We start from the raw sequence: 15,559 nt of genomic DNA, 5'->3' as shown, positions 1-15,559 counted from the left end.
ATACAACTGATTTTTCTATACTGATCTTGTATCCTGTGACTATGCTGAATTCATTTATTAGTTCTAATAGTTTTGTGGATTCTTTAGATTTTTCTATACACAAGCTCATGTCACCTGTGAACAGAGAGGGTTTAACTTCTTCCTTTCTCTTATTTCTTTTTCTTGCCTAATTGCCCCAGCTAGACCCTCTAGGACAATATGGAATAAAAGTGAGGAGAGCAGACATTCTTGTTTTGTTCCTGATCTTAAAAGAGAAAGCATTGTCTTTCCCACTGAGTACACTGTTAGCTGTGGGTTTTTCATCGATGTCCTTTATCAAGCTGAAGAAGTTCCCTTCAGTTCCTAGTTTATTTAGTATTTTTATCATGAAGGATGTTAGATTTTGGCAAATGCTTTTTGTGTATCTCTTGATATTATCATGTGTATCCTTAAGATTTAAACACAATTAGAGCTAACTCTATAATGTGGTTAGCAACTTAATGTTAATTTTTCTTATTTCATATATAATCCTTCCCCTAAAGAATCTCAGAGAGTTCGTTTCTTTATGTACATGTCAGTAATAAAGCTTTGACAATTATTCAATTTAACTACCGAATTTTTTCTTTAAAAAACTGTAAACATACTAGTAAACTGGAAATATTTTGGCCCCTAGGGACAAATAAATAAAAGACACAGGCCCAGTCTCCAAGAAACACGAAACCCAGAGACCAAATAAATAACCATTTTAGTAGATAACAGGAGACCTAAACAGATAAATGGCATATGCATGTACCAGGGAGGGGGGAAGGTGAGAGGAAGTAAAGCATAAAAGTTCAATATTTATAGGAGGCAAAGGAGTTAATTCAGAGAAGGAGGGAGACAAGGAGGAAAGGGTATTCTGCATGGAAGGAGTGGTGTGTGCAAAGGTTACAGAAGTGAGGAAACACACGCAGTGCTGTGTGGCTGATAAGCATTAGTGTGTGCACAGGTGTCTGTGGTAAGGGAGAGCTGTGTTACCATGAGATGACGCTGGAGATATGGGCCAGAGGAGTTTTACTGTTATCCCGTTCATTCAGGGTAGACTGATGCAGTCCAACAGAACACAGAACTTTTTAGCTATACTTGGACCTAATACTGATACAATGTATTCTGCCCCCTAAAGGAAAAGAAAAAGTGCACAGAACATTGAATCATAAATATATTCATATAAATATATACACATACATACACACACACACACACATACACACTGTTCTTACTTGTTTCCCTCCACTTTACCAACATATTCTGGATTTTCATCTATTCTTGAAGAGTTAGCTGTAAGAAGTCTTTATTATATCACATTAGTTGCTTTCTTTAAGGCTCTTTCCTCTATATACTAACTTTATTTGCCATTACTGAAAATTAAAAAATATAACCAACCTATTGCCACTTGGATACTGTACTACAATGTCATGATCTTCATCAATGCCACAAACAGTTCCAGTTGTAGTTAAAGTCTCAAACATGCCATCAGTCCATCCTCCATGACCGTGCTGCAAAGACTGTACAATTTCTAGGTCAAGATCTATATTGACCAGGTCACCAATCTGCAATCCACCAGGATTCCTGTTGCCATTCTGCTCACCTATAATTGCAGAGGGAGTTGACAAAGGAAAAGGAAAATCACAGCAACAATAGGCAACTGCACTGTTTTAAATAAGAAAAAGCCCAAGATATTTGAGTTTTAGTTACTATCTAATCTTAAAATGTTTTGAGAATATGTATCAAATTCTAGAATTAGAGAGCTTTAAAAAAAGAAAGAAAAGAAAACAGACTCAAAACCAGAAATAATGTAATGATTTACAACAATGACTGAACAAGGGCAGAATCTACAGAAGACTAGGCAACCACCTATCAGAACACAAAGTTCTGGGCATTGACAATATTCACCTTTCTGCCTGGATGACTTGCTGAAGAGCCAACATAACTAACTAAAGTATATGAAAAAGAACCCTGGAATTTTTTTTCCTCTGAAGTGCTTACTGTTATTAGTTACCAAATAGTTCTTGTGATTTTTGCCTAAAGAGCATTTTTAAATATTTCAAAGCCCATTTCTGAGATTATTTTGAAAACTACTTATGGGATAAAGGATTCATGATCATAAAACACTATGCTGAGGGATCTGAAATGGGTATGCTGATTCTACACTTTCCTTGTAAAGCCCAGATACAAAACAAAGTTTCTGAAAGCAAGAGAAAGAGATGATCTCCTCAAAACCGTAAGATTTTCTTCTACATTCTCCTTTTTAAAAAAATTAAGTATGCTGGAAGAGAACAGCGCTTTTGGGCAATAAGGCAAATCAAATGATTTGGAAAGAGGAATAGAGCGTTCACATGAGAAAGGAAAGCATTCAGAGACTAAAGGTTTAATCAAAAGAATGTGGTAAATGTTCATCTTGCCAACAATGAAGAATCTATAAAATGAAACTAGTTTTGGTTTTCTTGTTCTTTTTTTATTTTAATGATACATGAAATTATATTTATCATATTGTCTTAATCTTAGAGCTGTTCTTATATTTTCAAAGAAATTTTACAGAAATTCTAAGGAATTTATAAGCATTAAATTGTTAGGTCCTATTCTCAGTAGTATAAGAGATATAACATTGATCATATAACACAAAATTTTTCAACAATATAAGTTTATGGTTAAAAGACAAAAGTTTCAAATATAGTATGCCATATAAATGGTATATCAATTATCAAGTCATGACAATTCTTTCAGAGTTTAAATAAATTAAAAAGAACAAATGCTTTAAAACAAAATAAAACCAAAAGAGTATGTCTTTAAAAAGCTTTAATGGTAACTAATTTTTTTAAAGCCCAATTTAAACACTTTTCTGATTCCATGAACTCTGACCCATTACTTAGAAATTTTCTCTAGCCTGCTAACTCACCTAGCACAGGACAATGATCTCTGTAGAAAGAACCTCCTTTGGCATCCTGGACACACTTCAGGTCAGACTAAGAAAAAGAAAAGAAAGCAGAAAAATCACCCTTGAAAACTTCAACTAGAGCTTAAAACCTAAAATACGCAAAAATGTTCATTCAGAATATATCCTCAGCAGAAGTGAAGAGTAACTCTCGGGTAATAGTCACACTGAACACTGCTTTCAAAAACACCCATCAAAAACTATAAACTTGACCTTCAGATAGGTCACACTTTACTTTAAGATTTCTTTTAAACTTCAACATTAAAATGCCTGGATCTTTACCATTATCATACTTTCAAAAACACATGCTGGAAAAAAAGAACTAAAACAAAAATCTCGTATTTCAAAAGTACATAACATATTCCATTTTAAAGATATTTTTACCAAAAAAGAGCTCAACTCATTTGATCTTTCTAATCAATTTTATGATATATACAAGGGAGGTATTGTATTAAGGAAATCAGCCAAAACTAAATAGTCAGAAAGTAGAAAAGGAAAGAACCAAATCCAGTCTTTTGATTCCTTGTCCAGTTAATTTCCTATTTATATCACTTTTAGTCCTTACTTTACCGTAACTTCGTTAACTCAAGTTCCTTCCCACTTAGCTTTTATAAGAAAGTATTTAAGTATTTGAATGGGGAGGCAGTTGTGGTATAATGAAAAGTACAGAAAATGTGAACTTAGAAGAGCAACCTTGAGGGTGACTGAAAATTCAGAAATAGATTACCTAAAAGTGCCTAACAGTACCATATACATGTATAAAGTGATCAGTATATACATACTATATTAAGGAAAGGAGCTCCTTTACACAGACACATACACACACAAACACACCCCAATCCAACTCTCTTTTACAGCCTCCTTTGCCACTATAGCTCACATTTAGTTCAATCCTAGCCAAAGAGACATGGGTCAAGCAGTTTTAATGTGATACTTTAACCCAGTGGTTCCACTTCTAGGAATCTATCTTAAGGAAATATACCCATAAACGTACAAAGACATATGCACAAAGATGCTTACTGAAACACCGCTTGCAACAATGAAAAAAACAAAAAAAAACCCAGATACCCATCAACAGAAATCTCATTATATAAACAATGGCATAACCATATAATGGAATACTACTCAGCCATCAAAAAAGAATGGGATCAATCTATATGTATACTACTCAATAAGTACCTGAGCACACACAGCATGTAAAGCTTCATTTGAAGCAAGTTAATAATCAGTTGGAATTCTACAAAAATTCCCAATTTAAAAACAGGGAAAGGCATGAAGATAATAATGAAAAACTAATGACCAATGCTACATACAACTGTAAAAATTGGCGAGTAAACTACCTGTCTAGATTCACAAGGCTCACTTTTATGTATAAAAGGAAGAGATTAAAGCAAAGGGACAGTGGGATATTTTTTCCCCTCCTAATGAGCATAAAAGAGTTGGAAAAAAAATGAAATTTAAGAATTCTTTGAATGAAAAATGTATTCAAGGTGGAAAGGATATAAAAGGCATTAATATTTTAGCATTAATATAATATTTAATTACACTCTATAAATTAAATAGCTGTGGTCAACATCTGAACGATGATCCATGACATGCAGAAATATAGGACAATCCATTGAATAGACTACCATTATGCTCCTTAAGCACTTAAGTAATTCAAAGTGCTTCTAGGAGGGCTTCCCTGGTGGCACAGTGGTTGAGAGTCCGCCTGCCGAGGCAGGGGACATGGGTTCGTGCCCCGGTCCGGGAAGATCCCACATGCTGCAGAGCGGCTAGGCCTGTGAGCCATGGCCGCTGAGCCTGCGCGTCTGGAGCCTGTGCTCCGCAACGGGAGAGGCCACAACCGTGAGAGGCCCGCGTATCGCAAAAAAAAAAAAAAAAAAAAAAAGTGCTTCTAGTTCAGTCATTTTCAATCATCAACACTACACTTTAAAAATACAGAGGAAAAAACTCCTTAAAAAATAATTTTAACACCTATTGTATTAAATTCTCACTTTACACATGTTCCCTCCAATTGCATACTCATGATTCAGATGGCTGTATTCTGACAAAAGGAGATGACAAAAGAAAAAATGGAAGAATACAATAAGGGCTATTTTTACTTCCCTTCTTTCACCCGTCCAATATTTTCATCTTTTGTGGTTCTTACACTTACCATGCCCTCAAAGCCAACTCTGTAAAGGTTCTTAGCACCATTGTCCCAGAGAACGTAGGCCGCGCTATGTGGGCTTGATGCACTCCAGTCTTGGATTTCTGTTACCTAAGGGAAATTTTTGAGGAAAAAAAAAATTTTGAAGAGGAGAGGAGAAGTTGGTTCTTTTAATTATATTTAAATCTTTAAAAATATTTCAGCTACAATCCTGTGTAACAGGATCATGAAAAATACTTATTTACCAAATATATGTCACTTCTAACATATAACTGAATTATACAGACAATTTTCCAGAATATTATAAGGTAATTTCTAAAACCACTGTAGAAATTTTAAATAGAGAAGCTTAGTGATTATTACAGTGATAGATTATCAGAAAATACATAATTCAATACAAAATTTAAAATCTTCACTCTTAAAGGGTTCCCTCTAACAACAGTGTATTCTTTTAAACCTATTCTTTGATACAAAATTTAAAATCTTTGACCGAATACCCTGAAAAATTCAAGGTAAACCCGCTCTCTGGTCAGCTAAACGCTGATAAGCATGAGGCTCAAAGGCCAAGTTTAAAGAAGACTTGAGTGACTTGGCTCCTCCAGCAGCACCCCTCAGTTGCCCCAAAAAGCAGGCCATCTAAGCTGAAACACTGTGACTGCAGTGGAGACTCAGACACAATCTCTAGGCCCCACATGCCAGCAGGCTGATTAGTAAGAGCGTTTAATACTTAAAAAAAAAAAAATACTGGAGTTGCTATTGCTTAAGGGCCAAGAATCAACTACACAAAACTGACGCACAACGAGCACTAAACTTGGGTATTCTCAAGTGAACCAGTCTACAGCTCAGAATGGGAAGTCGCACATGCGCAACTCATTACTCTTCTCCACCCTGACACTTATAATCAACCACGCTACATAGTTACTTAGAATGCCAGGCTGATGTTAAATGTAATTTTTAAGGCATGCCCTTAAAAACAGACTATTTCAAATAAGATACATAATGACCATTTAATTTTCACCCTGTACTAAAGAAATAGTTTTGCAAACTACGTATTTTAAGGTGCTTCTGTAGAGATAAAAAGTTCTTATGCTTAAAATTTAATCAAATATTTGAGCAATATTTCTGATTGTTAGTAAATGAGTCTATCTATTCTTTTTAATTTTTCTTTTTTTTTTAAAGGCCAAACGGTGCAGCATGCAGGATCTCAGTTCCCCGACCAGGGATCAAACCCATACCCCCTGCACTGGGAGCGTAGAGTCTTAACCACTGGGCTGCCAGAGAGTACCTATTCTTTTTAATTTTAAAATAAATTATACATTATAAAAATATATCATATGTAAATTTTAAAGAATAATAAAAAACAAAATGAACATCAGACTAAGAAAAAGAATATTACCAGCACTTTTCAATTCCCCTGCATGCCTCTCATCAATCCCACCCTCCTGCCTTCCAACAGAGGTAACTACCATACAGAATGCAGAGTCCATCACTGCCATGCTCTGCTTTCTGATTTTCACAACGAACCACTGTATAACCTTCCAAAGCAAGAGTTTCTAACACTCTAAAGTGAAACATGCAATTTTTAGCAAAAAAAATCCCTTCTGATTCTAATATAGTCAGATTCTATTTCATTCATTTTTAAAAATACAATGCTAGATTAAATAACTCTGTGTTTTTATGAGAGGGACAAAAAAGCATGTGACCAACTAAAAAACAAAGACTACAAACTTTAAATCAAATTCATCCTAAATTTCAAATTGCTTGGGATATAAGCAAATTCATTACTCAAGCTCTGAATCACTAAATGAAATTCCTTCATTTGTTAATATGATTTGGTTAATCAAGGAAGAAAGTGGAAGGCATAAGAAAATAACTACATTAATTTCATACTTTCAATTCTGATTAAGAAATATGTGCGGAATGGCTGCTAAAACCAGTAGGTAAAAGGTTGCTGAGAAACTCTGTAAAGGATCAAACTGACAAAACCTGCACTGATCAATCTTAACGTCACCAATAGTAGGATAATCCAACTTTATGTGCCTCCTGATGTGATGCAATGAAAGTACACACACAACTGATGAGGAACTCTTGACAAAAAAACCTGAACCTGAATCTAATCATGTCTCTACACCTAACACCTAGTTTATAAGAATACAAGGGTCAGAGAAAGAAGTTAAAGAATATCATAAAGAATCAATCAGCCAAATCCAAAGAACCTTGATTTCTTCAACAAATAAATGGCATTTTTTAAAATGTTGATAATTTTTGAAGTTGGATGTTGGGTGCATGGGAATTTGTTATACTACTCTTTCTATTCTGGTGTATGTTTGAAATTCTCCATAATAAAGTTTTTTAAAAAGAAGAAAATATATCTAGCGTACCTGTATGAAACAATCAACATATATTCAAAAGCATTTGCAAAATGAAAAGTCTTGAAATACTAATGTAGGTAGTTAAGAATACACTACACACTTCCATGATGACTTTGTATCATGCTTGCCAAAGCCATGGTGCAAAGCAAAAATCCATGGTACATGTTGGCACATGGTAGGCCATAGGTTGTATCAGTATTACAACATCAGCCTAGGTTGGTTTATACCCCTTAATATGGCTCATACTAGCCATATTGTTTAGAACATGTAGTTATGAGAATGGGGTGGGAACCTTGAACCTCAAGGGGAAAAAAAGATAAGAAAAGAGGATTGGGACAGAGCAGCCAGCACTGAAGACTGGCCAGCATAGGAAGGCTTAAAAACTTTCTTCATTCACACACATGGTCAAAAAGAGTCAGACAAAAATTACATTTCATCTCAAACATGTGCTTAAATAATGTTACCCTGGAGACTTCCTATTATAGTAAGTTCCCTCACTTAGAGTCACATGTGTAAGATGGTTTCATTTTCTTTTCATTTTGTTCTTAAAATGTAACAAGGATTAAATCATAACAAACCAAAAATGTAATACTGATGACTCAAAGCTTCAAGAATGCCTACTTTTCATCCCCCTAAGAAGTGCCAATATAACAAAAATCCAGAAAGTTCCATTTATGTGGCTTCAGACTTTAGCTGCAACTGCTTTTGAAAAGCTGATGAAAAAAATTTTTTCTAACCCTCTGACCATAAAATTAAGCGTGAGGAAGAATATAAAGTTAAAAACAATTTTAGAATGAAAGTATTAAAATATTTACTTCTTGTGCACTCTTGCAAAAGACATTACCAGAACGTGTACACCACCAAAGGAAAGAGTAAGCTAAGTAAGATGATGTAATGGGATACAGAAAACATGGGATCCGGGTTTCCCTGGTGGCGCAGTGGTTAAGAATCTGCCTGCCAATGCAGGGGACACAGGTTTGAGCCCTGGTCCAGGAAGATCCCACATGCTGTGGAGCAACTAAACCCGTGCACCACAACTACTGAGCCTGTGCTCTAGAGCCCACGAGCCACAACTACTGAGCCTGCGTGCCACAACTACTAAGCCCGCGTGCCTCAACTACTTAAGCCCATGTGCCTAGAGCCCGAGCTCCACAAGAGAAGCCACCACAATGAGAAGGCTGTGCACCACAATGAAGAGTAGCCCCCACTTGCCACAACTAGAGAAAGCACACATGCAGCAACAAAGACCCAATGTAGCCAAAAATAAATAAATAAATAATTTTTTTAATGCTTAGAAAAGAAAACATGGGATCCAGCCAGGAAAGTGGCAACGGGATCCATCAAAGGGAGCTGCCAGGATGACTGCTGGGTACCAGGCATCAAGGGCAATCTGTCTGAACTGTAGCCATGTGATTCACAGGCCAGACATGCTGAAGGCTGTTATCACCCAGATGCCCACTGCCATTGCACCATTTTATCAACCTAAGGTCACACTGCCTGAGTGAGTCTGACCCAAATTCTCCACTGTACTTGGCTTGTTGGACTATGTAATGATGAGGTTCCCACTCTCCCCTCCACCTCCCATTCTCTGCCACCTAAATCAACTGAGGTCTCTCATCTTACCCCACAGAATATTCTGCTTTGACCCACTCCTAAAACTTTGAGGTGGACCATGGTAAGCTTAGAAGCAAAAAATGCATAGTAACTCATGTCCTCTGACCATATTCCTGTCCAGTGTCCTGCACTTGGCCCATACTTCTGCTTTGCCTGATGTCCTGACCGTGCTGAGCCCTGTGTTTCCCAGGACTCACTAATGAGTTCTTGCAGGGCTTGCAATTGGGAAAGGGTAAACAGAAGGCTTTTAAAGGTATTCATAACATTCTATTTTTTTCATCTGTATAGTAGGAAAAAAAGTTTGCTTTTTCAAGTTTTATTACTATTCTTTAAGCTTTAACATACGTCTTATACATCCTATGTGACATAGGATTGCTATAAATGATTACAGTAGTTGTTAACTGCACAAAGGGCCTTGCCAAGGAGGAGAATAGAGGCTGACCTCCAGCCTGAGCTCCACTTACCAAGACCTTATGCACAGGGACAAGGCTGTTCCTGTGTCCATGCTCAAAGGGGTACCTTTTCTCTACCACTGGCTTGCCAAGCATGTCCCCACATCACTCCATCCATCCAGAGGTGGTGCCTTTCCCAAATTCACACTGGTCTATTTTTCTTTTTAGAAATGTGCTTCTCAAACTTTAATGTACACCTGAATGACTTAGGACTCTTGTTAAAATGAAGATCCTAATTTAGAAAGTCTAGGAGGAAGGGTAACTATTACCTGTTATACTTCTAACAAGCTTTCAGGTGACACCAATGCTGCTGGTCAACAGGCCACACTATAGTCACAGAATTTAGATTTATATTTCTGGTTGTCCATCTCCCCTAATTAGAATATAGGTTTCAGAAGAGTAGGAACTTTGCCTCTTTTGTTTATTCCCATAACCCTCATGCTTGGAACAGAATCCTTCACCTAAGTGTTCAATAAATATTTACTAAATTAAAAAAAAAACATTGCTTCCTTAATAAAAATCAAAGTACTTAAAACATATAGGCCAAAATATTTGTCCGACTTCCAAACATTAAAATTAGACCTTATTACTTGAAATTAAATCAATATAACAATACTCTGAATTTAGAAAACATCTATTTGACAAAATGTTTAAAAATCTCAAATTCAAAAGAATCTATATAGGGCTTCCCTGGTGGCGCAGTGGTTGAGAGTCCGCCTGCCGACGCAGGGGACACGGGTTTGTGCCCCGGTCCGGGAAGATCCCACGTGCTGTGGAGTGGCTGGGCCTGTGAACCATGGCCGCTGAGCCTGCGCATCCGGAGCCTGTGCTCCGCAACGGGAGAGACCACAACAGTAAGAGGCCCGTGTACCGCAAAAAAAAAAAAAAAAAATCTATATAGCACCAAGTTGTACAAAAGAGGCTTTCTAGTTCCTAGGAAGAGTTCCTCAGATGACAGAGACTTTAAAATCATCATTCCTTAATGCTAAAAACAATATTTTAAAGAAGATAACAGAACTGATATTAATTGACTTCAAAATCTCAAATGTGAAATGCTGTTCATTTCAGTACATTAGCAAAACACAGAGAATACACTTTTAACATGTGACTGACTGAATCAACGAATGCATCATCAGCAAAAGCAACATGAAATCCAAATAAGTAAAACCAACAACCCATTCACCCTAATATCTCTGGCTATCCCAGCCCGTTAAAGAAGCTGTACAAAATTCCCTTCAGAATAACTGCTATAACTGACCCCTAGACAGCTCTACACACCTCCTGAGAAGGGTAAGGAGTTAAGTGGACTGAATAACAAAGTAGCTGTCTATTACCCCTCAGAAACAGACCTTTGGGGGAATGGAATATAAAACAAGTACATTCAAATGAAGTTTTAATAACAAGAAAATCAAGAGCATGAGATACTGTTTAGGGACGACTAGCCCAAACAGGATGTTCAGAAAGGCATTCTGGGCAACAAAACGGCCACATGAAGCCTAAAAGTGGAGGTAAAATCTACCCTACAACCTTCTCATGGAACGCCAATATGTATAACAGAGCAGGAACAATCTTTTTTCTTCCGGGGGAAAAAAAATGAAAACTTAAGAAATTGTTATTGGTATTAAAAAAATGGGCCAAGAAATTCAACTACAGTAGTTATAAAATCTACTGAATATACAATATTCCAGAATAACATGATGAATCAAAAACAATTTTTACCTTTCCCCTACGTCCATTTCCTCCATCCTGATCTTCCCACTGCCAGTCCACTCCTCGTACCACTCTGGCACCTGCAAAGATCCCTCTGGCTGTAATCTTCTTAGATTTTCTACGAGACTCTAACAGAACCCTAAAAAAATTATTTATTTTCAAATTTATATAAAAATAGGTAACAGCAGTTTATTTTTTAAAATAAGATTATAAAAAAGGTTATTCTGAAAATATAAAAGATTTTTCTTTGTTCTGATTAATACCATAACAACACGGTACAGGAACACTTTCCACATTACATAGGTTATGATGATGAAGACATTAGTAGTTGGAATAATAATAATAACGGCTAATATTTACTTAGCTTTTCCTATACATAAAAGCACATACAGAGGTATAAAGTCTGTTACAGTCCCTAAGGTGAACGTATTATTATTCATTTTACAAATGAGGAAACTAAGTCCCAAAGAGGTAAGTAATTTGCCCAAGGTCACAAAAGTTAAATTGGAATGGAATCAACACATGAATCCAGTCGAACCACTTCAGGGTATCACCACACTCTTCACTACTTTAGAGATGGCAAATTCAAAACCCTACAACTGTCAGGCAAGTACTACAAATGAGGGCCTAAGAAAGACAGCACCACAGCAATGACAAATGGCAAATGGCACTTGACCTTAGGCTGGGGAAAACAATAGGGAGTGGTAGGGACTTTGGTGAACTCCAGAGTGTGATTTGTCTAAAGGGTACAGGTGTTTCTGTGCTTCAGCCAACTGCTGCCAGGAAAAAATGCAGGACCTGTGTTGACAGTCTTTGGAGCGTGGGGGAACAGAATAGGGTTAGAATTCATAAACCTGATTTTTCTGTGAAATCACCCGGTTTTAAAAGGTTAGCAATTGTTCAAAAATTTAGATCACTGTGTAAGTCAAGTAAAACACATCTGTGGCCTGGATTTGACCTACACTAAACTGTCTCTAAAGTAGTGTATACCTACAAGAGACTACAGACCTTGAAAAAGATTCTATACTCAACAATCTAGACAAGCATGGTTTTCCAAGGCCTTCTATCCCTTATTCTTCTACATCCTTCTCATTCCTAAAAATCAAAAAGATTCAGGGTTTTTTCTTCTGCTCTGCTTTTATCTCATTATTCTATTCATTTTCAGAATATCTTTATTACACCCTAACTTTAAAAATTGTAAGCAAAAGACAAAAATAAATAATCTGTTGAAAGTTACTCACTTAATAAATGGCAGGACTAGGATCTGAACCAGGACAGTCTGACACAAAAATCCATTTTCCTATTACTCCTGCTGCCTCCTTGTCACTGACTTGGTTCTTGTTCCTATGCATTAGTCATAGCTACATGAGAATACTCAATCACCTGAAACTCTGCACCCATTCACAATTAACATCCTTCTCTCTTTGCTCCTAAGACACTTAATACGCATCTCTATATACAGACTGAAACATCACATGATAATCACTGTTGATCAAATAATACCTTAATTCGTAAACTCCTTAAGAATAACATTCTTATTAATCTTCAAATTTACACAAGTATAGTCTTAATGCTCTTTAGTCTTAATAAATGTCTCTTGACTCAATAACTGGGCTCTAGTGTTCACAAGATAGAATGCATACAGAGAAAACAATCAGCCTCCTTTGGGCCACCCTTTCATTTCCAAACACTGAGCAGTGCCAAGTCTCTACACTAGAGAAAGAACAGCTCAGATTATCCTGGAAAAATACATGTATCTCTATCTTCACAGAGCTCTTTTCTCGCTATGTGGTAGGCCTGGTCCACATCTAGCCTGGTAATTACTACTTCTTGACTAAACCAGCTGTCAGAAGCTATTTCCTGATCCTATTTTTAACGCTGAATGGTATAAAAAATTCAATAGAAACAAGGAATAGCAATTGGAGAAAAAAAATGGATTTCCATACCGCTCACTTCCTGGTGTAGTAATTCTATAAAAGCGATGCCTTAAGTGATGTTTATCTCCATGATAACAAACTGTGCACAAATCATAATTTGTACACTCCGCACATTTCCATCGAATGCCAATGATTGGTTGCTGGCGACAGGTATCACACATGGTTCCATCATGCTTGATGCCTATTAAAACAAGGATACACGCTTACATTAATTACTAGTATTATTTATTTGAACATTATTCCCTAAGGGAAAAAATAAGAACACAGCATTTTATAAAATAGTTCAATAAAGCAAGAAATAATATTTCAAATGTACCATATATAGTTTCAAGATAACAGATTGCAAATATTTTAACCAGTACAAATTATAGACTAAATATTTTCTATCCCTTCTTTTTTCATTAGTAAGAACACTTCTCAGTAGCACTTTCCTTGCTCTCGTCCACAAACTGAAATTTAGGTTCAATCCAGAGAAAGAAAGAAGAATCCTTTATCACCAAGTAGATGTTTGACTTCAAACACACAAAAATCTTTTGAGGAATGTGAACCTATTCTCCAGGTAAAAATTCCAAAAGAAAAGACAGTTTTATCCTCATGATATCAGAAACAAACTATCAATTAACTTTAGCATTTATCCCTATGTATTGACAACCTTTTCCCCATCAACAATAAACTTTAGACAATGATTAGCAAGCAAGTTTCCCAGTTTGGGAAACAAACTTGAGTTTGTCGTGGGTTTTCTTTTTTCCTTAAAGAACAAGAAGAAATTAACACTAGCAAAAGAAAACAAGCACTTGGTAATATAACCTATACTAAAAATGTTCACATGAATAGATGAGATACATGTTAGAACTATAAAAGTACCACTATAAATTAATGAAAATAACTGACATTGTAGGCTAATAAGATTGGGGAATAATGTACCTTTACTATTCTACTAAGATCACTTATTCAATAAATTAAAACTAGGAGTTTTTTTAAAACAATGTGTGGCCTGTGAACATCAGTGTCACTATTTCATGACACATGCTGTATGGTCATATGTTGAACTACAAACAAGGGCTAAGTTGTCTGTACAATACTGACACTCCCCTAGATCAAGTTCTGGCTCTGTCAATAGCTATCTCTGTGTCCATGAAAAAGTCATTTTAACTGAAGTACTTACATATAAAACAACAGTATTTATTTCAAAATAATTGGTGGAGAGGGAGGGGAAGTAAGGTGCGTTTAGATGAAACAAGATTGCTCGTGTTGAAGTTGGGTAACAGGTAACATGGGGGTTCATTATACTATTCTCTATTTTGTATACATTTAGAGATGCTCAATAATTAAATAAAAGAAATGAGTCATTTTAGTTCTCAGAACCTCAACTTCCTTTGGAGGAGGTAATATGTTCTTTAAATGAAAGGTATGTTCTAAGAATAAAATGAGAATGTGAAGTACACGCAAGAACTAGAATACAACAGTAGTAATACTGTAGCTAAACTCTGCAAGAACTAATACACTATTGCTACTTCCTGGTAAGGGGAAAAATCCTACATAATTCATTTTCTATATCCTGGTTTAAAATCCCTATGAGTAAGGAAACCAGATTCTAAATAAAGTACCCTAGCTGAGATGGTTAAGAAGAAAAAGGGAGGGAGGGAAGGAGGAAGAATGAACACTGAAAGGAAGCTGGGATGTCTAGTAAACTACAAAAGAGCATGACACCAACACCAAGTATGTTTTGCATGCAATCATTCTGCAGTCTCCTACCACACAAATGCTTGGCTGTAGAGACAGAGAAGACAGCAAACATCAGTACCTACTGATTCATTCAGTAACTATGTCTTTACTGCTACTGTGGGCAGGCCCTCTGCTGCTTTCAAATATCACTCTTGCTATGGTAGGAAGAACAGAAAGGAAGAAAGTAAAAGGGGCTAGAAAAACAAAGTCAAGTACTGAGAAGCTTACACAGTAGTCCAGGTGAGATAACGGTAGTTTAAGCCAGGGTGATGATAGTGGAAGTGGAGAGAAAAAGAGTCAAGAGAGATTTAGGTCTTGGTGGCTATGGGTTAGAAAATAAAAGATGTAGAAGGTAACAGAAAAACAAAAAAAAAGTATAAATAAGATCATTAAAGAGAATACAAATAGGTAAGTATTAGAGATATTTAGGAACAAACAGCACAATAAACTGAAACCTAGAACTGCTCCCTTAAAAAACAGAAAGGGAGCCACCAACAAAAACATAAATAAGCACACGCTTATCAAATAATACAAGCTCAGGGCTCCACTGAGAAACTCATTCAAGAAACTAAATCAAAAAAAAAAAAAATCAGGAAACGTTTTTTAGAAATGGTGCATGAGTAAACCTTTCAAAGGAAGAAAGAAAC

The 15,559-nt window shown here is 36.2% G+C and overlaps 1 protein-coding gene across 1 annotated transcript in view; it reads right to left on the bottom strand.

Moving 5' to 3' along the window:
* Positions 1-15,559, bottom strand: part of MIB1 (MIB E3 ubiquitin protein ligase 1) — a 119,344-nt gene that overhangs the window by 88,993 nt on the left and 14,792 nt on the right. The window contains exons 2-6 of the mRNA XM_081252737.1: positions 13,197-13,368; positions 11,260-11,389; positions 5,109-5,213; positions 2,915-2,981; positions 1,402-1,606 (exon numbers count right to left, since the gene is read on the bottom strand). Coding sequence (XP_081108863.1) covers positions 1,402-1,606; positions 2,915-2,981; positions 5,109-5,213; positions 11,260-11,389; positions 13,197-13,368 — 679 coding nt within the window. The remainder of the gene's footprint in view (positions 1-1,401; positions 1,607-2,914; positions 2,982-5,108; positions 5,214-11,259; positions 11,390-13,196; positions 13,369-15,559) is intronic.

Source organism: Mesoplodon bidens (genome assembly GCF_964165515.1).
Source record: "Mesoplodon bidens genome assembly, chromosome: 13".
Taxonomy (NCBI): domain Eukaryota; kingdom Metazoa; phylum Chordata; class Mammalia; order Artiodactyla; family Ziphiidae; genus Mesoplodon; species Mesoplodon bidens.
The sequence above is the reverse complement of the archived record's forward strand: the minus strand, read 5'-3'. Positions and strand labels throughout refer to the sequence as shown.